We start from the raw sequence: 21,852 nt of genomic DNA on the forward strand, positions 1-21,852 counted from the left end.
CTATCCACAGAGGACGAGGGTCTGGAATCATCCATATTCTAAGACATCAGTTGTCATGGCTAATAATGTTGCTTTTAAGGTTCTATATAGTGAAATTACAAAGCTAGTTGGGATTTAGCAGCATAGATCAAGGGTCAGCAAACTATACCTACAGGACTAATCCATCCTGCTGCTTGTCTTCATATATGAAGTTTTATATGTAAACTTGAAAACTAGTGTCCTAGTATTGTTAAATAAGGGACATAGAGTTCAGTGAGATGAAGTAACTTATTCAGTGCTTCACAAGTCCCATGTTTCAGGGGCAGGATTGTACCCCAAACTATCTGACTCCAAAACCTATGCTCTTTCACCATTTTATGCTGCCTTGTATCAACAGAAAATATACCTCAAAAAGGTGGCCCCATTCAGGGAAAGAGGGAATAATAAAAATGAAGAGCATGTGATGCTGATGTGAAACATCTCTAAATTTACACCATTTACTCTTCTGTGATTGATTATTGGCAGGAGAGCTAGATTACAGAAAGAAGAGTCAGGAGACTGGGATAAGGTCATCACGTTAATTATTTCCAGGTTTAAAGAAGTTAAAATGAGCCCTGGAGAGAATAAAAATTGCTGAGATATTACACTACAGTCTTAAGGGGGAAATCCCCTGTTCTTCAAAAGACGCTTTCAAACTCATCAGTACATACATTCGCCTTTTACTATAGGCTGTGCTGTGGTCCCATTGTCAGAGTTGAGCCCACTGGTTCTGGAAACTAGAGGTTGCTCTCACCTGAGCTTTCCCTCCTCCACCACCACTGGAACCATTCCCTCCGGCACTCCTCTGATTTTCCTCTTCTTTTCTCTTTCTTTCTTCATTTTCTTTCTGACTGGAAATTAGAAAGTGGGAGGTAGGAAATAATAGATTCCAGAGAAGGGAATGCATTTCTATGAGTTTCTCATCATATCACCAAATTCTATTTGTATATAATTCACCGGCATTTATTGAACATCTACTATGTTGCAGGCCCTCTTCTCTGAAAATAAAAAGATGAATTTTGCCTGGAAGAGTTCTCAATGCAGTAGAAGAAAACCAACATTTACATAAACACAAGCAAGACTAGATGAGCAATTAATGAGCATTTTATAAATGCTCACTGTGAATCTCTGATGAGATTTCTCTCAAATATCTCCTATGCAAGAGGTCCCAAAATAATTATCTTCTCTGCCAAAAATGCCCTTCCTCCTAGATTCTCTATTTTTTCACTAGGGACAAAGCATTGGAACCATATCTAACTGTTCCCTCTCCTTTAGCTCACATACCTGTTGCTATACAACATTGATTTCATCTTCACAATGTCTCCTATGTTGATCTACTCACCTTCTATCTTATTTCTCTTGCTCTGGTTACCTCTCCCTGGGTTACTGCAATCCCCTATCATCACCGATAGCATTCTGAATTTTAGTCCTTTCCCTCCTATGAATCTTCCTAAAGGAACCACATTTATGCCACTTTCTATCCTACTTGAAACATTTTAGCAACTTCCAACTATATATGGAATTGACTTCAAAATCCTTGGTCTGGCATTCAAAGATGGTAAAGTTAAGTTCCAACTAAACAAAATGACTTGCTCTTTAATGTACATGCTACAGTTTTCTTAATTTTAGACCTTTACTTATACTATTCCTCTCTTTTCCTCTCATTCCTTCCTGTACTGTACATATCTTATCCAAATTATAAGGGCCAGTTCTATCTCTCCTTAGAACTTTTTACTAACTCTCCCTTCCCTGAAGTACCATAACCCACTGTATATATCAGTTTTCATTTAGCAATTCCTCCTTAGTGTTATATTAAGTTATGCCCATGTCTAATCCTTAGTAAACTGTGATTTCTAGAAAGACTGTGTCATATTTGTATAATCATTATGCACGTTATACATTGTAGATGTTCAGCAAATGTCCATGGAATGACTTAAATATTTTAGGTTTACTTCCAAACTTCGTGTACAGAGTTATTGTTCATTTCCTGAAGATGTGATATTTTCCAAACTGTAGATAGAGGAATCAGATTGATAGTAAAATCTCTGTGTTTTTTCCCAATGGGATTTACAAGATAATCCAGAGACGGGATCCACCTGACAGCAAAGGACTTATAAATTTATCAAGGAAGATGTTGTGATCTATTGGTAGGCTCCACCCTACAACTAATGAAGAATGTAATAACTTAGTCATATATTATCTATTTCTGGAATAGTGAATCTTAGCCTTTTTAAAGGAAGCTTCACTTAAAAATGCTTTACAGATAATCATTTGTTGCTTTTATGTATAAGGAAAGGACAAACACAATATATTATCTTCCCAGCTCTTTGCCTCCCCAACTCTGCCTACCCAGGGGCTGCATTTGTGCACTCACAAGACTGCTTTACACATGGCACACTTGTTGCCATGGGTCTTGCCATCTGGGCCACGCACGGGATCATTTTCTCGTGTGCAGAAGAGATTTCCATTTTGCAAAAGGCTCCGAAATTCACTGCATGCATCCTAAAGGGAGGAGAAAAGGCAAGAGCTTGAGTATTTTCTTTGAAGTTAGCTTTGTTGGGTTCCTACTAAGAACTTCCTGGAAAAAAGAGAAAAGGACCCAAGGAATTTTTTTCCTGGCAATTATTTCATTCAATTACTACTAAGAATGCAAGACTTAAAAAAAGCTCTCTGTTTCTTTTTCTTTGAGAGTTCGTCTCGAAATCCAGACTGAACCTACAATCACACAAGCAAGAATCTCTTAACAAAGTGAGTTCGCTGAGGACTGGTCACAGTCCTTACTCAGCATTTTATTATCCATCCTTATTATATTATAATACAATTAAAAAAAACTCTGTATATGTCGTAGAATCAAAAATTTCAAGTTTGGATAGAACTTCAAAGTTCATCTGGTCCAACCATCCATACTCTATCTCAGTCCCCTTTAGGTCATGCCTGTCAAGAAGCTGTCTAATGTGCATTGGAACACCTGCAGGAATAAGGAGGCCATTACCCTCCAGAGAGTTCATTCTAATTAGATAGTTCCCACAAATTAGCCATAGTGCTACCGTTGGGGGATCTTGGAAAATGACTCTAATAAATCCTATAGGATTCCTGCTCTTAGGGTTTTATTTTTCTAAAATGTCATTGCAAATAGGATGAGTATATTCCTTCAGACATAAGCAAAGTCAAAGTATTTGACTTCCTTCAGAGAAATTGAGGCCATTTTTCTTCTTCCCCATGACAGTCCTTCAGATATTTGGAGAAAACTTTCTTGTCCTTCTCCCATACCTCCCTACATTCTCTTCCAAGAGCTAAACATCCCCAGATACCACAGTCTCTCTGTTTCAATCATTTCCACCATTTCTCATTCTGAATTCTTTCCCCTTCCTGAAGAATTCAACATAATATTCCAGGTATGGCTGGACCAGAAGTGGCACATTGACAGCTATATGATATTGTTAGTTAGAGTTTCAATCTGCCACCAAGAGACTTTGGGTCAGAGGTGTTGTCCCTTTGTGCCTCAGTTCCCTCATGTATTAAATGGAAATAATAATAGCATCTAGTTCACCTGGTTAAAATAATAGTGGCCAATACGCATTGAATATTCAATATATGTCCTGGATTGTTGTGAGAATAACATGAGATAATATATGTATGTAAATCTATAATAACTAACATCTAGGAAAAACTAAGCAAATGCTAGCTCCAGAGTTACATGAGGAATTGAGAGGGAATAAGCAAATCACTCAAGATCAGAGAGTTAATTACTGGTGGCAATTAGGAATGAATTTGTGATTTTGTCTGTATCTTTTAGTTCAAGTCGAAACTCAGTGAGGACAAGAATGAGTTTTTTTCCCAGCTCTGCTTCAGAGTTCACTGCCACATTCCTTAACTGGTCATATTTAGAAAAAGAAATATGATATGAGAGGAAAGGTTGTTTGTGGTAACTAAGGTGAAATCACAAATTGTCTCATACTGAAGAATTTCCTCTTGCAAATGTTGAAAAGTGAAACATAAGAGCTACTCATATTGTTTTTAAATTCAGACTTACAATTGTGGGAAACACAAGTGTAAACAGTACAGAATCCAAGTGTGATACTTTTCTTTGGAGGTTATTTTTCATACCAATAGTGTTTGATAGGGGCAAAGAAATGACCACAAAACTTGAAAATCAGTCTTTTTGAAACCGAGAAAAAATTTATTTGGGAAAGTTGCTTTTCTATTTTTTCCCCAAAATGCTGGCACCAGAAATAATTAAAGGTAAAGCAAGGAACACACCTGCTTTGACCAAATGTGGTCATCCAAAACTACATAATTTGTTAGGAATAATGCTAGATTTGGTGTCAGGAAGTCTGTGTTTAAATTCTATTGTTTCCACTTTCAACTGCGAGAATTTTGAAAGATTAAGATATGGATCCTGATACCAGTATTCCCACTACCTTTGTAAGCAAGTTCTGCTTTCTCTCTGGATTTTAAATCTTCATTTAAAAATAAGGAAATGGAGTAAATCAGGGGTTTGCAAACTATGGCCCGGGGGCAAATCTGGCCCACCATCTTCCTTTGTAAATAAGGTTTTATTGGCACACAGCCACGCCCACTTGTTTACACACTGTCCGTGGCTGCTTTATAGCTACAGCAGTAGAGTCAAGTAGTTGTGACAGAGACTGAATGGCCACAACCTAAAATATCTACTATCTGGCCCTTTGGGAAAATTTTGTCAACTCCTGGAGTAAATAAACCTTGAGTTCTCACACCTAGGCCTTCAGTAATTCCATGATTTATTTTTAAAGAAAAACTGCAAAACCTCACGCTTTCATTGTGGTATAAACCTTCCAGGACAAATACCTTTTCAGCTTCTCTCTTAGCTTTTGCTCTGGATTTGGCTTCTTCTTTTTCTTTTGCTTCTTGCTGGCTGTAAGGGAAGGAGGGGGACAGAATCATTTCTAGCACCCAACACATATTAGCCTAAAGGGGAAATCTCTCTGGACAGAAATATTCCCTTACTTCTATGCCTCTACCAACTTAGCTTGGGAGTAGGATGATAAACGCATACCCCTCCTTATTATTCTTCTTGTTTTTAATGTTGCTTAAAGAATAAAACACACATGCAATAGCAAACCAATAAATAAATTTTCACTACTGTATTTCTTTTGGAAAATAAAGATACTGTCCCATTCCCCTGAAAGCAACCAGAATACTTAAAAATATTGACTAGATGTTAGCAAACTTTCAATCTGTTAGCACCAAGTGATTACATCTTTGGATTATTCTTGCTAGTATATACGCAGAGAACAGAAATTCCAATCATTGTCTGCCATTAACTCTGGGGGAATTTGCCCTTCTTAGCACATGGTTCTCCCTTGATGGCAATTCAAGTACCTTTCAGAACATTAAGAACACCAGAAAGAAATATGCTAAGCATATGGCTTTATAACAGTATATCCCCAAACTCAATGCAAAGATAGCCTTCATTATCTACCTCCTAGAGAAAATCTTCAATATCATCTCTCTTACCCAACCCCAGTCTATCTTCTTTTACACTCAGCAGCAAAGTTGCTGTAGCTCTACTCACAAGAAGGCCTGACACATGGAGCAGGTGTTGCCATGAATTTTCCCATCTAAGCCCTCAATGGGGTCATTCTCTCTGGTGCAGGGAAGTCGTCCATTCCGCATATAGTTACGATACTCACTGCAGAGCTCCTGCCAAATGAGGGAGGATTTAAGAATGAGGCAACTAAATATTGGAAAGCTTCCTCCACATTATTCCTATGATATAATGCCACAAAACATAATAGATGCATCAAAAAGGTGATGCAGAAGGTTGATATTAGCCAAGATGCTTTTCAGAGGCCTAGGTCACACATTATTTGGAATATAAGATTGCTGTTATTTATCTCATTAGAAAATCTTCAATTTAATTCAAATATTATTCTGGGCTAGGCACCGTGAGAGATACAAAAAAGAATAATTTATCATCCTTTTTGTAAAGGAATTTGTGGTTGGCAGAATAATACCAGCCACCCCCTGAATTTGTCCAATTCTTAATACCCAGGATCTGTGAATGAATATATTACTTCACAGGGCCAAAAGGACTCTCCAAATATGACTAAGTTAAGGACCTTGAGATGGGAAGATTATCCTGGATTATCCTAATGTGCCCAATGTTATCACAAGGGTCCGTGCTTAACACTGGAAGAGTGAGACGGAAGAGAGAGTAAGAGGGAGATGTGACTACAGAGGAACAGACAGAGATGCAATGGTATTGGCTTTGAAGATGATGGAAAGGGACCAAGAGCCAAGAAACATGGATGGCCTCCAGAAGCTAGAAAAACCGAAGAGACAGATTCTCCCCTAGAGATTCCAGAAAGGGATGCAGCCCTACCAACTCTTTCATTTAGCCCAGTGAGATCCATGTCATACTTCTAACCTTAAGAACCAAAGATAATAAATTTGTGTTGTTTTAAGTCACCAAGTTTGTACCAATTTATTAAAGCAACCATGAAAACCTAATACCGAGTTTTTAGTTTCTTTGAAGAAAATACATAGAAACATCTATAAGTTAGAATAAAACAAATGATATAATTGACAAATAAAGGAAAACTGCTTGCATAGTAGATGATAGAGCTGTTAAATGTCTTGTATAAATGGGAGAAATCTCTAGGGAGCAGTTAATTCTTACTCTGAGCTAAGAAAAGTGGCCATGATTTTGACAGATAGAGGGAAGATACATTCGTGACTGAGTATGAGGAAAGCCATGTCGAAAGTGAAGTTCACTGTATGTGTAATATTGAGGACTTAAGATATGCGAGGGACTGTGCTGTTGCTACATGGATGAGTTCCTTGGGACTTCATAAAAATAATATACATAATAATATCCTTATTTTATAAATTAGGAAGCTAAGCCATAAAGATGATACTGTCTGACCTTACTGGTAAGGAGATGGAGACCATATTTGAAACCTGACAATCTGAGTCCAGAGTCCAGTTTTTTAACCACAGTCCTATTGAATCCACAAGATGGGAAGACTTGAATCAATGCTTGGCATGTCCAAGAAGCAACAAGGTGACCTGTCTGGCTGGCATAAAGGTAGCGATGGGTAGAATAGTAGGAAACGAGGTCTGAGAGGTGGCAGAAGTCAGATTATGTATGACACTGTGAGCCACTAGTAGGACCTTGCTTCTTACTCTGAGTGAGATAAGAGGCCACTGGGTGGCATAATCAGCCTTATGGTTTTAAATAGTTACTTTGTCAGAGTTGAGAGTAGATTCTAGGGAGCAAAGGGGAGGGGAGGGAAAGTAGTGAGAAATGAGATCTCCCAAATTAGAAAAAGGTAAAGGAAAGAAGCAACGAAGACCTGAGGCACAGCCTGCAGGAACGTCACAAATGGCAGTTGGGTACAAAATCTAAAATGCATCATGGGCTTTAAAGCCAGAACTTGTAATCCTATTGCTAGCTCTGAAATTAGTAACATATTCCCTAACTTCTTTTCTGAGCCTCCAAGTCCTTTTCTATAAAATACAGACAATAATACCTACCTTGAATGGTTACTGAAAAGATCAGTCATAAAAGTTTTATACCATGTGGCATACAGTAACAACTGAAAAATTATAGGCCATCACCATCACCATTGTCATCATCATTACCACGTGAGATGTAAAGAATGTAAACCCAAGGCTCAAAGATGCTCTTACGTAATTTTCCCAAAAGCTCATAGAGAATTAATTGTGATGAAACCTAGTTTTAAAAATTTATTGTTATTATTAGCTAAACATCCTTGCCCAAAAAATGATGGAGCAAAATTTGAAATCAGCCTTTATTGGTTTGCATTTAGATAACAAGATAAGAATGTGTACCTACTTCTTTTTGGGGGATAATATAACTCACATGATCAGTAGCGATAAGCATGACTGACCTCCTCTCTAATGCACAAGCACCTAGATCAGATTTAGTGGGAATGAACTGAACAAAGAAGGGATCTTCTTATACACGAGAATCCAAATACATTTTCTCTTTTGCACAGTCACCAAGAATGCTGGAATTAGGAGGAGGCAGCATGAGTCTTGCCTAGAGAAAATGAAATGTTTACATGGCTGTGACGATCTGAAACTACTACCTGTACTGCTTCTCTCTTAACTTTCTCAGCATCAACTTTCTCCTTTTCTTCCTTGCCATTATTTTTCTTCTCTTCCTCTTCAAGTTTGCTGCAATAAAAACAGAAAACACAAGCTAAATACAATTTCCCATTCTCTTTAGTAATGTATTTAAAAAAAAAAAAAAATGAGGATCTTCCAGACCAAAGATCAGACTCAATCTTTAGCACAAATTTATCCAGTCTAAGAGATTCTATTGCTTTGCCCAATAATGCAGGTAAATTCAGTAGTTTACAATCCACCTTTAAAAAATAAAACTAGCATGCCATTTTATCAGTATGTGATCATTGGGTCATCTTTTTTCTTTAGGTCAGTGACTTCAGTCAATGATCTGAAAAAAGCCATAATTGCCTTAATTAAATTTTGGTCTAAATAAATACCATATCAATGATGGAAGCAAGGAGTGATATGAAATCAGACAATGGGCCCATAATCAAAATAAACTATGTTTTACTATAAAGTATAAATTTGAAATATTATTTTAAAATTTGAGTTTTAGAGCACAATAATGGTTCGAGTCCAAGAAGACTGAACAAGCAAATTTTTTTAGGTCAATCATGAGCCTAAGATTCTGGCATTCTTGCCATTTTCTACTGATGTGGATCATATCAAAGCTGGAAAAAATCTTAGCATTTATCATATCTAATCTAGTGATTATCATAGCACTAGCAAATTGAGCAGGTGAGAGAAGAATTCGGATATCTTGAATCTCGGGCCACTGTGAAATCTACTGGCCTACTTTGCCAATCTTTCCTTTAAGGAACTGTGTGCATATGCTTAAGATTGGACCAACACATGTGAAAGTTAAGGGGCAATAACTTCACACCTCTTTCAATGGATATTATTTAAATATTTATCTCAACATTTATTTTAGCATGAGGCTTGGCAGGGGATTAGGAGTCTAAGAAGGAGGAGAACCAGAGGTGGTAATAATCAATGACTCCTATATTGCCAAATGCAGGGGAGCTCTGATGCTGCTCAGCAAACAATGGCCTAGAAGGCTCCAGACCTGGCTTAACAAGAAAACACTTTAATAAGCACCTATTTCATGGACCTGTGTCTTAGGGGTTTCACCCTCTACTCTAAGCCATTTATCAAAGAACTTATTTCACCTGCATATGGTTACGTCCCTAAAAGGATAAATATGATCCTCTCTATTCCATTTGTTGTTCAGGGTATTTTAATAGTCTTTACATACTGTCCCCACAGATCTCTGTCTAACTGGCTTTCCCTTAACGAATATCTGAATATAGTCACAGAATCATAATGCGCCAGGGAGAGAGATCAAAGAGATCATACCATCCAGATCGTCAAACTTCTGCTCTCTGTTGTGAATGAAGATTATCAAGTGTTAAAAACATATTAGCACTACATTAAGACTTTTCTCATAACTTAACTAGAAGACAGAAGGATAATTGAATAGAGAATAACATTGTCACTATGTGATTCAATATTACTTAATGTCTTGTCCATGTACTTTTAAAATCATCTAGCATACATCCATGGTACATATTCCACACATTTCTGAAGAAACCGAGACTCAGGGATGATCAATAATGAAGAGTTTCAGTGGGAGAGATGAAGGTAGATACTCACAACACACTTGCACACATGGCACATTTGTTTGCATGAACTTTGCCATCTGGGCCACGGACAGGATCATTCTCCCTGGTGCATATGAGCATTCCGTTCCTCACTTGGTTCCGAAATTCACTGCAGAGTTCCTGGAAAATGAAAATATTTTCTCAGAACAGTTTTCTATCCTTTCTGCACCTTTGTCTAGTATGAGGAAAAAGTGAGGAATAAGTAACGCAGAGTAAGAAAAAAAAGAAAAGTGATTAGATGCACCAGTAAATCAATAAGTATTTACAAAGTTTCCATCATGGACTCAGGATCACCCTGGCAGTATATTAGATCTATAAATATTTATCATCATTCCCTTGGGGGAACTTATAATCTGGGCGCAGAGGAAGGCTGACAAAATTGGTAGAGACTAGTATAAATATATATATTTGTGCTGTGTTGTACATCACAGTCTATAAAAGCTACCAAAGGTCAAAGGTGAGGAGATTCAATAGGCCCACAAGGGACGTTTCCTGGAGGAACTGAGAAAAATCTGAGTCTTCATGAGGCGGGAGTCTTGCCATTTGTGACAACTTAGATAGACGTTGAAGGCATTATGCTAAGTGAAATAAGTCAAACAGAAAGACAAATACTGTATGATATCCCTTATATGTGGAATTTTAAAAAGCCAAGCTCATAGAAACAAAAAGTAGAGCGGTGGTTACAAGGGGCTGGAGGTGGGAGAAATGAGGAGATGTTAGTCAAAGGGTACAAATTTCCAGGTATAAGGTAAATAATCTTTAGGGATCTAATGTAAGCATGGTGATTATAATTAATAATACTGTATTATATACTTGAAAGTTGCTAAGTGAGTAGATCTTAAACGTTCTCAACACAAAAAAGAAACAGTAATTATGTGAGGTAATGAAGGTGTTAGAGATGTTAGCTAACATTATGGTGGCAATTGTTTTGCAATACGTAAGTGTACCAAATCAACACATTGTGCATTTTAAGCTTATACAATGTTATATGTCAATTATATCTCAATAAAGCTGGAAAATAATAACATCAAAATAATGTACCAAAATATATATATGTTGCCAAACTTTGATTTGTCTCTGGAAGGCTGAGAATGGAGAAAAAAAACATGCTCAAACTAAGAAATAAAAATATATCTGAAATAAAGATATGGAGGACAGAACAAGTATGACACCTGGATAAACAACAAGAGTGGAGAGAAGGAGGAATGTGTTAGGACCATTTGGAAAATCTAAGCGGACTTGGCAATTGTTCAGATATTATGGACAAAACAAGTTTTCAATTCTAAATCACCAATAAAAAGATGGTTCCAGCTAAAATAAAGGTAGTTATTGAGAAATTCAGTTTAAAAGTAAGCTTTTAAACTGTGTCAACTTTCCCAAAATAATTATTAGGCTTATACTTTGGAAGCTATTGTTAGGAAATAGAATAAATAAAGATAAATCGTATATATGGCTATTATATTAGAGTAATTCAACATCTACATACAGACAGACTCTGCTACTTGTAATACCATAAAATTATAGAAGCATGTACGGTAGATTAAAAATAGTTAGAAAATCAAAGGTTTTATACAATAACCATTAATCTGGAGTGAGAAAACTAGTACTGCCTCCATAGCTAAGTGGTGACAAAGGTCAAATATGATAATATATGTGCATTTTGTTTTGTATAATTGCGCTAATGTGAAAGATAGGGTTCTTGTACTCTCTATTTGAATAATACAGGTATGACTTGTGTAAATTGAAATAAGTATATTGTAAAACTGAATATTAATAATCTGTGTCTGACAACAGAAATCTAAGAAAAGCAAAATATGGGGACTATGCCTTAAAAGTAAGTCAACACTACACTTTTTAGGAAACAAACCTCAAAATTTGAGTTATCATGAAATACAATTGGTACTCAGGAAACTTCTAATCAAGACCTTTTTTCGAGTTAAAGATTTTCTTTGTTCATGTCGGGCATGAAAATTGAACAGGAAAACATTTACGCTAATGAGTTATCTAGAATGCTATTGTAGAGAAAAAAATGTCAGGACATAACATCAGCTATTCCTGAGAAAATTACCTTTGCAGTTTCTCTTTTAGCCTTTGTTCTTGCTCTTTCTTCTTGTTGACTATAAGGAACAGGGGAAAAAAAGAGAAAAAAAGAAGAAACAGATCTTAATACGGTAGAGTAGATCCTTACCATTCACAAGTGGGTCATTTATTGCTTTGGCTATTTTCAAGCAACTCCAAAAATCCAGTCATCATAGTTTGTATTTTTATTGAATAATAAATTAGAATGATTCACCTCACCTCACCTCAAGAGAATGATATGCAAGAGAAAATCTCTTAATTAATGATTAAATCTATTTATCTTTCCATCAAATATCATGTAATAGCACTTTTTTATTTGCTGATTCTTTTGCATCTGCAACAGCTTTTTAAAAAATGGTAATATTTGGCTTCTGGGAGGCAGGACGTCATGGTGTTTAAGAGGAAAGACTTTGGAGCCAGGTTGCATAGGAAACATAGAAAGTTTCTGAACCTCTCTGTGTCTTCTTCATTTTTAAGTGGGGAAACGGAGGGGAGGGTCAAGAGAGGAAATAAGAATAGTTTTCTTATAGTATTGTTGCAAGCACTACAAGAGTTGATACACGTAAAGAAATTAGAATAAGTATCTGGTGTATAATAAAGCGATTGATAAAAGTGATATCATCAATACTGTAATCATGATTGAAAGTGAGCCCTCCAAAAATAGTCATGTGATGGAAATGAAGTGTGAGGGTTAGCTCTTAACTATTTGAGATAACTAACAGTGTTGCAAATCAAGTTTAGTGGACTTGATCTATGGCGTAATAGGATCTATAATGCAAATAATTCAATCATATTGTAGAGACAGAAAAAAATAATTTGTGAAAATGTTATAATATGTTCCAATGAACATGAAACTTGCTCGCTGATCAAATTACAACTTCTTTAAAAGTTGAAAAGACTATTTGCATATGCTATGAAAGTGAGCAAGAAATGACTGTGGAGAGAACAATTATTAAGACTTTGTTAACAGATCCATAAAATATGAGGTAATAAAACTTTCTTTTTGATAAGGAATTTTTATATTGATGGGAGAAACTAAAATAGCTCCAAAATTGTGTGGTTTCCCACCCTTCTTTATATGGAAACTGATCTAAACTTTACTGTGAGTCTAAGTTGACTAAAACATTTAAGCAGCATGTTCTTTCCATAATGGAAAATTATCAGAGGGAGCCCCAGAGCTGACCACTAGGTGGCAGAATTACTCCCTTGTTGCTGAAAGATCAATGCAGAGGAGAATAAAAACAAATTAAAACAAGCCTAAATACAAGCAAATGTCACTATCGGAAGATGATAATGGCTGTGCTAAATGATCATATCCTTTATACACCCTACAATGATAAACGTTATCATTTTCTTCATTTTTCCTGTGCTGATATTTCCATCATTCTCATCTTCTCTGAGTCTTATTTCGTTTTTACCTATAACTTGTGATGATACAGAATATATTTCATATGGTTGTTGTGAAGATTAAATAAGATTAGGTAGAAAAGCTCTTAGCAAGTATATGCCAAGTATATGCATTCAATAAATGTGGGTTGTGATGATTATGTGGTCATTGTCTTGATTTCCACCTAACAGACTTTTAGTGCTTCCACGGCCCAAACACTAGGGGACAAATCTGCTAGGTCATATTGCTCCCTACCAGCGAAGACTGAAAGATGAAAGACTGAATCCTTTCAGAGATTCTGGGCTTATAGGAAATCAATTAGAGTAACCCCTGGTACAAAGATCAAAAGACGTGAAGTATATCATAGACTCGTGTTTGAGGGGACATACCACATCAGCTATTCTGAAGTCATAATTCAGTTACCTATATATAAATATCCAACTCCCACACAACAAAATCTCTATTCCTAAAGCAGCCTTTCCCTACTCTAACTATGGCAAAGTTCATCCTCACCTTGTGCCCAAATCTGTCTCCCTATAGCTCTCATCCATTTTAACGCTATTCCATGAGGTGACATAGAATGAGTAGGAAGAAAGGTAGTGAAATAAAACAAAAAAAAAACTCCCAAAATTACATGTAAGCTCATCCATTTCCTATTTCAGCTGATAAGTCTTCAGAAAACTAAAAGCAATTAGCATGGTTATCATAGAATATTCTCTTCTCTGAATAAAAGATTCTGAGTTCTTTCAGAAATGTCCTGAAAGAAATTATTCTACATCTCTTTACATCACAATAGTTATCATCTGAAAGTTCTCCACTTGCTTTTTGGTTTTCTGATTTTTTTGTTTTTTTAATTAGTTTAAACGTGACACCCAAAACTTAATGCTACACTGAAGAGAAAATTGCATTATTCACAAATGTTTGAAAACTTCCCTCAGCAGTTCCCTATCCCCATTCCCTCAAAAGCCCTGAACTCTACTCACAAGAAGGCCTCACACATGGAACAGACATTGCCATGCATTTTTCCATCTGGGCCCTTGATGGGGTCGTTCTCTCTAGTGCAAAGAAGACGTCCATCCTTCCTAGATTTGCGGTATTCACTGCACAACTCCTGTGAAGTGATGGAGGGAAGTTCAAGATATTGAACACAGGTTGGATCAGAATGCAAAAATAACTAACGTTCAGACTTTTTTCCTTAAATGAGGTCAGCAAGTGGCTTATTTTAGAATAATTCTTAACGTTGAAGACATGAATATTTTTAAATGATAAAAGTTATGGACTCTCGACCTAGAAATGGTCACATATGTACATGTATACATGCACACATATAAACACATACACAAACAAACTGTACAAATGTTTCATACAGTTTCAGGAAACTTATGGGTTCCCTGAATGCCATCTACAGATCCCAGGTCCATACGTCTCTGACTTGCTGGAGAGGGTCCCCTCACCTCAAAGGAAGCTGTATTCTCAGATTGTCTTTTATTTCTTGATTCACCTTCCTTTTTTTTCTTTTCTTCTTCTTCTGCTCGGCTAAAAGAGAGCGATCAAAAAGGAGATGAGTAAGAATCATAGAATCTCCAGATTGAAAGTGATCTCAAATATCATTTAGTTATTAACAGTTAACATATATTAAATTTTCACTATGAGCCTAACCTTGCGCTCATACTATGAAATCTTCACAACTGCATGAGGCAAAACTACTATTTAAACCGTGATTTATGGACAAGAAAACTGACAGATAGTATGCATAACTTGCCCAAGAATACAGAGCTAATTAGTGCAGACTAAGGATTTAAACCCTTATCCAGAGGCAGTTTTCTAAACTCCCTGTACTCACAACTGTATCTCTGATTGCTGTCTAGCTCTGCTTTCATCCACCATGAAATTGTCTACCTATATCATCCTTAAACTCCATGGTAGGTCCTTCCATCCTTGAAGTCCTCAAACTCTTAGAAACTTCTTCCTGGCATTGAGCCAGAACCTGTCTTTAGAGCCTTTCACTCATTGGCCCACTTTCACTCATGGAGACAACTTAGAACTAGTCTTGTTTCTATACTTAAAAATAAAAACTGCTTGGACATTTCAAGATGGTGACTTTCCCCTTGCTAAGTGTGCCAAGCCTTCATAGTCCTCAAAGGACACGGTTTTCATATATATCTCCAATCAAAGATTTCCTCTCACTATGTTTTTATTTTCCTGTTGAAGTGGTCCTCTTGTAGTTGAAGACAGAAATTAAGCAGAAAGTTAATCTGAACTCAGTGCTCACGTTTTCTAGAATCCTTTCCATAACAACAATAATTGTCTAGTAGAAGAGAGAAATATTAAACAAATAGTCATACATATAAATGTCCAACTGCAGACTGTGATTAGTACTATGGAGAAAAAGCCCTGGTTACTATGAAGGGTAAATTCAGGGGTCAAGGGAATAGAGAAAACCTCAACAATGCTGTTCAAACAGATAAGACACATAAGAGGAGTTAACTCCGCTAGATCCTAGTCATTCCTTGTTCCAAATCATTCCCCCAGGTCCTGTGCATGAACAGATGTACTGTTTTGCATATTGACATGTTTGCTTTGTGATCTGTTATGTGATTTCATATCCCACTCTGCAAGGGTAAGATCCTTGTTGTACATCTTTTACCCTTCCACAGAAACTCAACTAGTGATTAATATGCAAGAATTATTCTTTGATAATTATAAAATTGTGCAAAAATGTGTTTAAAAAAGTCATTTACAAGACACAAATGCAATTGAAGAAATAAAATACAATAAAGCTCAAAAAAAAAAAAGAAATGAAGCAGAAAGAAGAAAACCCTCTCTCATTTCCCCAGTTGCAGTGCTACTCACAAGAAGGCCTCACACATGGAGCAGGTGTTGCCATGCATTTTCCCATCTGGGCCTTGGATGGGGTCATTCTCTCTGGTACAAGGGAGTTTTCCATTCCTCACAAACTTACGGTATTCACTGCACAGCTCCTGCCGAGATAGAGAAAGTAAGTTGGGCATACATTTTATTCCTATTCAAAACAGAAGATTGAAACATCTACAGTGGCAGAAACTAATGTTATGTTTCTTTGAGCCCAGGATTTTAGTTGTGCTTCCCTCACTGTAAAATTCAATCCAATACACAAAATTCATCATTTGCTAAGAGATGAGGACAAATAAGATGTAATAGAATGTCACAATATAATAAAAGAGATAGACAAGTAAACTCTACTGTAATCTAAACAGAATAAAATAAGTGCAAACATATAGGTACAAGAAAATCTGAGAACTCAGAGCTTGGGACCATGAAATTTGATTGTGGAAACCAGGGAAGATGTCAGGCAACAACAATAGTTGGAGTGAGGCTGTGAAGAATAAATAGGATTTTTCTGTGAAAGAAATGGATTGGGAATATGCATACTAGGTTGTTGAAACAAAATAAGCTGAGAGACACAGGTAGGAAACTAGATAGAATAAAGAAGACCATGAATTTCTGAATGAAGGTAAGGAGCCAAATAAGAAGAGAGACAAGGATATTAAAATGTATCATGCAGTTGATGATAAGCTATGTGTGGGTTTTAAGCAGAGCAGTATTGTGATCTGGTTAATATTTTGAAACTTTACTCTAGCTGTGTTAGGGAGGATGGTTGGATAAGGGAAAAAGAAGAATCCAGAGGGAAGATTAGGAGACTCTGATCATCTAAAAAGTAGGTTATAACTTATCTAAGGCTATAGAAATGGACATTGTAACATTTCAAAGGTAAAAATCATGGGTTTTTGTGTGGAATCGAGGTATTTTTATCCCAACTCTGATATGAAATTTCAAAAATTCATATGTAGAAAATATATTATGTAGAGTCTCTGGAAAATGGTTAGCAAAAGTTAGCATAGTCTGTAAGTGAGGAAACTAGAATGAGAACTCAATTTTTCAGATTGCAAACTTCCTTTTGTTGTACAGGATTAGTCTCTGAAGCAGCAAGACTTGATCAGTCTCTCACAGCATTCATCTCAATGTCATCTCTAGACTGACGAGTTAAGATTTTTCTTGGGATTTTTGCGGGGCAATATTCCAGCCTTTAGACTCTTCGAAGTATGTTAAAGTTATAGTGCCAAGTAGGACTCATTGAATGGACACTACTCACTGCATATGAGGGTGCTTTTCCAGATTCTCTTTTACTTCTTGCTTTTGCTTCAGCCTTTTTCTTTTCTTCAGCTTCTGCTTGGCTGAATGAGAGAGAAAATGAGAAGGATCCATAGGACCAAACAAAGGCAATGATCCATCCATACTCTTGCATTGCTAATATATCCTCCCTCTTTAGGAAGGAGCAACCTGGTCCCTTTACACTACATACCAAGAAAGCAACAAAACAGCCTCCAGAACAGTAAGATTCCATAACTTCTTTATAGTTTCTGCTTAACATTGAAAGAAAAATGGTAATTGTGGATCTGGAAAACCTTCTTTCTATGAATTACCTTTCTCGTCTGTCGTCAGAAAAGAAACATCATGAAATGTCCACCAAGGAGATATCAAAAATAGTACCATGGTGACATTACACCTGGAGGCTGAAAGTGGTGTTAATCAAGCACATTGACTGGTCCCCTTGTTTCACAGAGAGGAGGTGAGGCAGTGAGGGCTTTGGCTATGCTCTCAGGATACAACTGCAACTCACCAAGATCTCTCCCCTCCATTCTATGGTCCATTTACCACATCATGCACATCCTAGCTTTATTAATTCAATTTAAATGTATCGCTTACTTACGGTTTTGTTATCCAAAAGACAGAATGTAGGGCGGGTTGGAAAAGGCGAATAATTTCCATACACTGATAAACCAAATAAGCCCAAATCTGCTTTGTACAATGGAATTGCATGGTATGTACAGTTAACTGATGATATTTCAACCATATGTTCATGGTTGTCAATCAAAACAACAGGCCATAGATTCTAAATGAAGCCAACTGCTTAATCTGATCTCAACCAAATAAGCTAAGAGCAGCCCCAAATTTTGAAGCCAAACTCAGTTCTAACTTATTGAGAAATGTTATATTATATAAAGTAACATTTACTCTAATTTTATAAGGGTTCATGGTTGTTTTGTGGGCAACTTTAATAATCAATTTCTGCATGAAGTGCTAACTTTGGGCCCTATCCCCTCTGGAGGATGAGATGCCTGTGAACTTGTACAACAGATTCAACATATGAAGCTTCAGCAGAAGGGAGAATTTGATATTTGCCCTTGCTCATATTTGTCAGGATGTTCCATTATTAAGAGAATGAGGGTCGAGGGAAAACAGACATCTTGGAATAAATAGCTCTAGGTAGTCACTCCAAGCTCTATTACTAACATTCTCAGGGTAACTTATCCAAATCCCTTCCCTATCTTGAGCCACAGTTTCCCATCTATGAAGCAAGCTGTAAGGTCCCTTCTCTCCTTGATATTCTAAAACTCTATACTTACTAGAAGGCTTGACACATGGAACACAAGTTGCCATGCATTTTCCCATCTGGACCACGAATAGGGTCATTTTCTCTGGTACAGAACAGTATTCCATTCTTTGCTTGATTCTGATATTCACTGCACATTTTCTGAGTAATGAAAATGAGACAGTTTAGATATAGTTATCTGTTTCCTGTTTATTAATTTTAGGTGCTCTTTGTCAAAGATATTGGAAAAGAGGAATCAAAGATAAAAAATAAAATGCTTTGGATTTAGGAACATCCAAAAGTTCTGTGATATTTCTTTCCTTGTAACATTCACCCATTTAAGTATTCAACAAATGTATTAAGCTAAGTGGATGTAAACATGAATGTGATTTAGCTCTTTTATCAGTCAAGCGGGAAAGATAAGGAATTGAAATATAAAAAGCTAAGGGATATGACACAGGTGTGAATTAAGTGTTATAAGCACAAAGCAAAGAATGATTCATGAAGTTCAGAGAAGAGCTTATATCTGAGTTGTATCTTTAGGATGTGTCCAGGAAAACAATGTGGCAAAAAGGTCCTCCAAGACAAATTATGATATGCAAAGACATAGAGGTATAAAAGAACATGTTATTTTGAGATAATCTATTATAGCCATGAGTATAATGGCTAAAGAATTAGTTGGGCAAAGATAGGAGGGTTTGGAAACTAGTCGAAAAGGAGACCTGGATGATAAGTCAAAACGAGATGACTAAATTTTGAAAGGAATTTGGACCTTGTTCTTAGGAAATGGAGAAATAGTAAATACTTACAGCAGAGAAGAACATAATCCAATCTTTGTTTTAGAAAAACTACCCAGCCAGATGTGTGGGGGATTTGAGTGTCTAGAGACTTAAGCTAGGGCAGCTACAGAACAAAATGAAAGGAGGGAAAGAAGGGAGGGAGGGAGGGAGAGAAGAAGGAAGAGAGAGAAAGGAAGAAAGAAATTGGAAATGAAAGATAAAAGGATAGTTGAGGGACATTTGAGAACTAAAATTAAAAGGACTTCATAACCTAGGATTGAGGGGAAGAAAGAAGTTGAAAATAAGGGCTAGGCAAAAAGATGACGCTACATGAAGGCAGAAAGTGGACTAATGGAGTGGGGTATTTTATGAAACTATTACACATCATAGAAGGTGAGATAACTTTCTGTAAGAACTTAGTTAAATAGAGTTTATTCATGGAGTGAAATGGTCCAAATACACTCTAGGATATCTTCAAATGTGGGATTTTCATAAGGCCATTGGTGCATGGAAATATTTCCTACTCCATAAAAACAACATGGAATACGGATTGAATCTTGAGGATCGAGGAAGATGTTGGCTAGAAGTATAGAGACCAGGCAGGATGCTAATGCATCAATGCAAAGGAATGCTATTAAGTATCTGAGCTAAGATGGTAGCAGTAGAAAAAAGGCAGATGACTAGTTAACAGATGTGTAGAAAGTAGAATGTAGTATGATTTTAAAGAAAGTATATTAAAATTTTACACTGATACTGCTTTCAAAATGAAAACCGCCAAAACAGCTACCATTCATTTGAAGAATACATAGTAAACATTGAATTAAGACAATGCTTTGATATATCACCTTCATTTAGGAGTGTGGATCTATTTTACTAACATGATTTGATTAATTTCATCCAAGTAGAGTTAAAAACTGTAATGCCATAATTAGTCCTTTAACTCTTCTAAAATAATAACTATAAATTAGTTTCCAAAAAGTGCATCAGTAGTGGAAGAAAAATGAACCAACATTGAAAATTCATTCTAGCATAAAATACACACACATACATCACAAAAGGTATAACTGCATTAATCAAATTAATCTTCACCTCAATTTCTGTTTTAACTTTAGCTTTTTCTTCAGCCTCTCTCCGGGTTTTATCTTCTTTATTTTTTTCTTCTATAAAACGCCGTTTGCTGAAGAAACAAAAATAAATAAGTGAATATTAGATGTTTCAAATCTTCACGCTACAAAATAGTCATTTAGGTGCAGGTGGAGAAACAGCTAAGTGTTCCTGAGTTCTAGTACAAACATTTTCAAATCACCTTAAAGCCACTTTTAAACCAAAATCTTCACTATTTCCCCAAAGAACCCCTATCATTTTGCTTTCATGTGTGCCATTTCCTGCCACTATAATGATCTTTTTTTGTCATCTTGCCTTCTTTTAAATCTCCTCAGCTTAAATTTTACCCTCTTTAAGAAAACATCCAAGACCTTAGAGTGGAAATGAGTTCTACATTCATCACTGTATTTTTATACCTGGAATTCTTCTCTCATTGGACGGTTTTCATTCTGTCTTGCAACACGTGTGTGCATCTGTGCCCACGAGGGTGCACTCACATCAATGGCTTATTTCGGCTATTAGCCTTAGCTTTTTGAGAGCAAGGATCTTCATTCATACATTCATTCATTAATTCACTTATTCATTCAACATTTAGTTAGTAAATAATTTTGGCAAGCATTGGCCAGGGCCCTGTGCATCCAGTACAGTAGCACAGCATAGAAACACACACCCTGTCTTCCTGGAACTTACAGCCCAGTAGAGAAGACTGACAGTCAACAAATAGGCATAGAAATAATTGTACAAATACCAACTGTGATGATTTAATTTATGAAATAAAATTATTCAGTGTTATAAAGATTGAATTTCAAGAAGGTGCTTTAGGAGGTCTTATCCAAGGAAGGATAATTTTGAAATGCAATCCCCAGAAGAGGGGACATTAGTTGGCCAAGAGTGACTTGAACTGGCAGTAGGACAGCACATAGGAAAGAGTTTACAGAGTTCAAGGGTCTGAAAATAAGTCTGATGAGATCTTGTCTGAGGTATCTTCATAAATACTATAATTTACATGTTATGAGATTTGTACTTCCCCCAAGGTCAGATGTCCAAGATGAAAAGATAAAGTTAATCCAATTCATATATGAGCATGAATTTTCGGGGGGCATCCCATCTATTTGGTCACAATGGGATAATTACAGAAGGAAAACAATCAAAGTCTTGGTACCTCCTTTTTATTCATTCTGTTGAATGAGTAGCTCATGCTATAAGAAGACTTACAAAGGTCATAGGAGAAAATGTTAAGAAGTATTTTATAATCCAGTCTCCCAACTGGAAAGTCGAATCCATTTGTACTCAAAAATAGATATACATTATTAGGGCCTATTTATTAGGTGGTGA

The 21,852-nt window shown here is 36.4% G+C and overlaps 1 protein-coding gene across 1 annotated transcript in view; it reads right to left on the reverse strand.

The window, feature by feature from the left end:
• SPINK5 (serine peptidase inhibitor Kazal type 5) overlaps positions 1 to 21,852 on the reverse strand; it is a 153,088-nt gene that overhangs the window by 22,438 nt on the left and 108,798 nt on the right. Inside the window, exons 11-23 of the mRNA XM_014730588.3 lie at positions 20,503 to 20,590; positions 18,669 to 18,796; positions 17,354 to 17,435; positions 16,075 to 16,202; positions 14,676 to 14,757; positions 14,205 to 14,332; positions 11,824 to 11,872; positions 9,748 to 9,875; positions 8,115 to 8,202; positions 5,573 to 5,700; positions 4,846 to 4,912; positions 2,393 to 2,520; positions 773 to 869 (exon numbers count right to left, since the gene is read on the reverse strand). Of these exons, the coding sequence (XP_014586074.2) occupies positions 773 to 869; positions 2,393 to 2,520; positions 4,846 to 4,912; positions 5,573 to 5,700; positions 8,115 to 8,202; positions 9,748 to 9,875; positions 11,824 to 11,872; positions 14,205 to 14,332; positions 14,676 to 14,757; positions 16,075 to 16,202; positions 17,354 to 17,435; positions 18,669 to 18,796; positions 20,503 to 20,590 (1,321 nt within the window). The remainder of the gene's footprint in view (positions 1 to 772; positions 870 to 2,392; positions 2,521 to 4,845; positions 4,913 to 5,572; positions 5,701 to 8,114; positions 8,203 to 9,747; positions 9,876 to 11,823; positions 11,873 to 14,204; positions 14,333 to 14,675; positions 14,758 to 16,074; positions 16,203 to 17,353; positions 17,436 to 18,668; positions 18,797 to 20,502; positions 20,591 to 21,852) is intronic.

The sequence above is a fragment of the Equus caballus genome, chromosome 14, assembly GCF_041296265.1.
Source record: "Equus caballus isolate H_3958 breed thoroughbred chromosome 14, TB-T2T, whole genome shotgun sequence".
Lineage (NCBI taxonomy): Eukaryota > Metazoa > Chordata > Mammalia > Perissodactyla > Equidae > Equus > Equus caballus.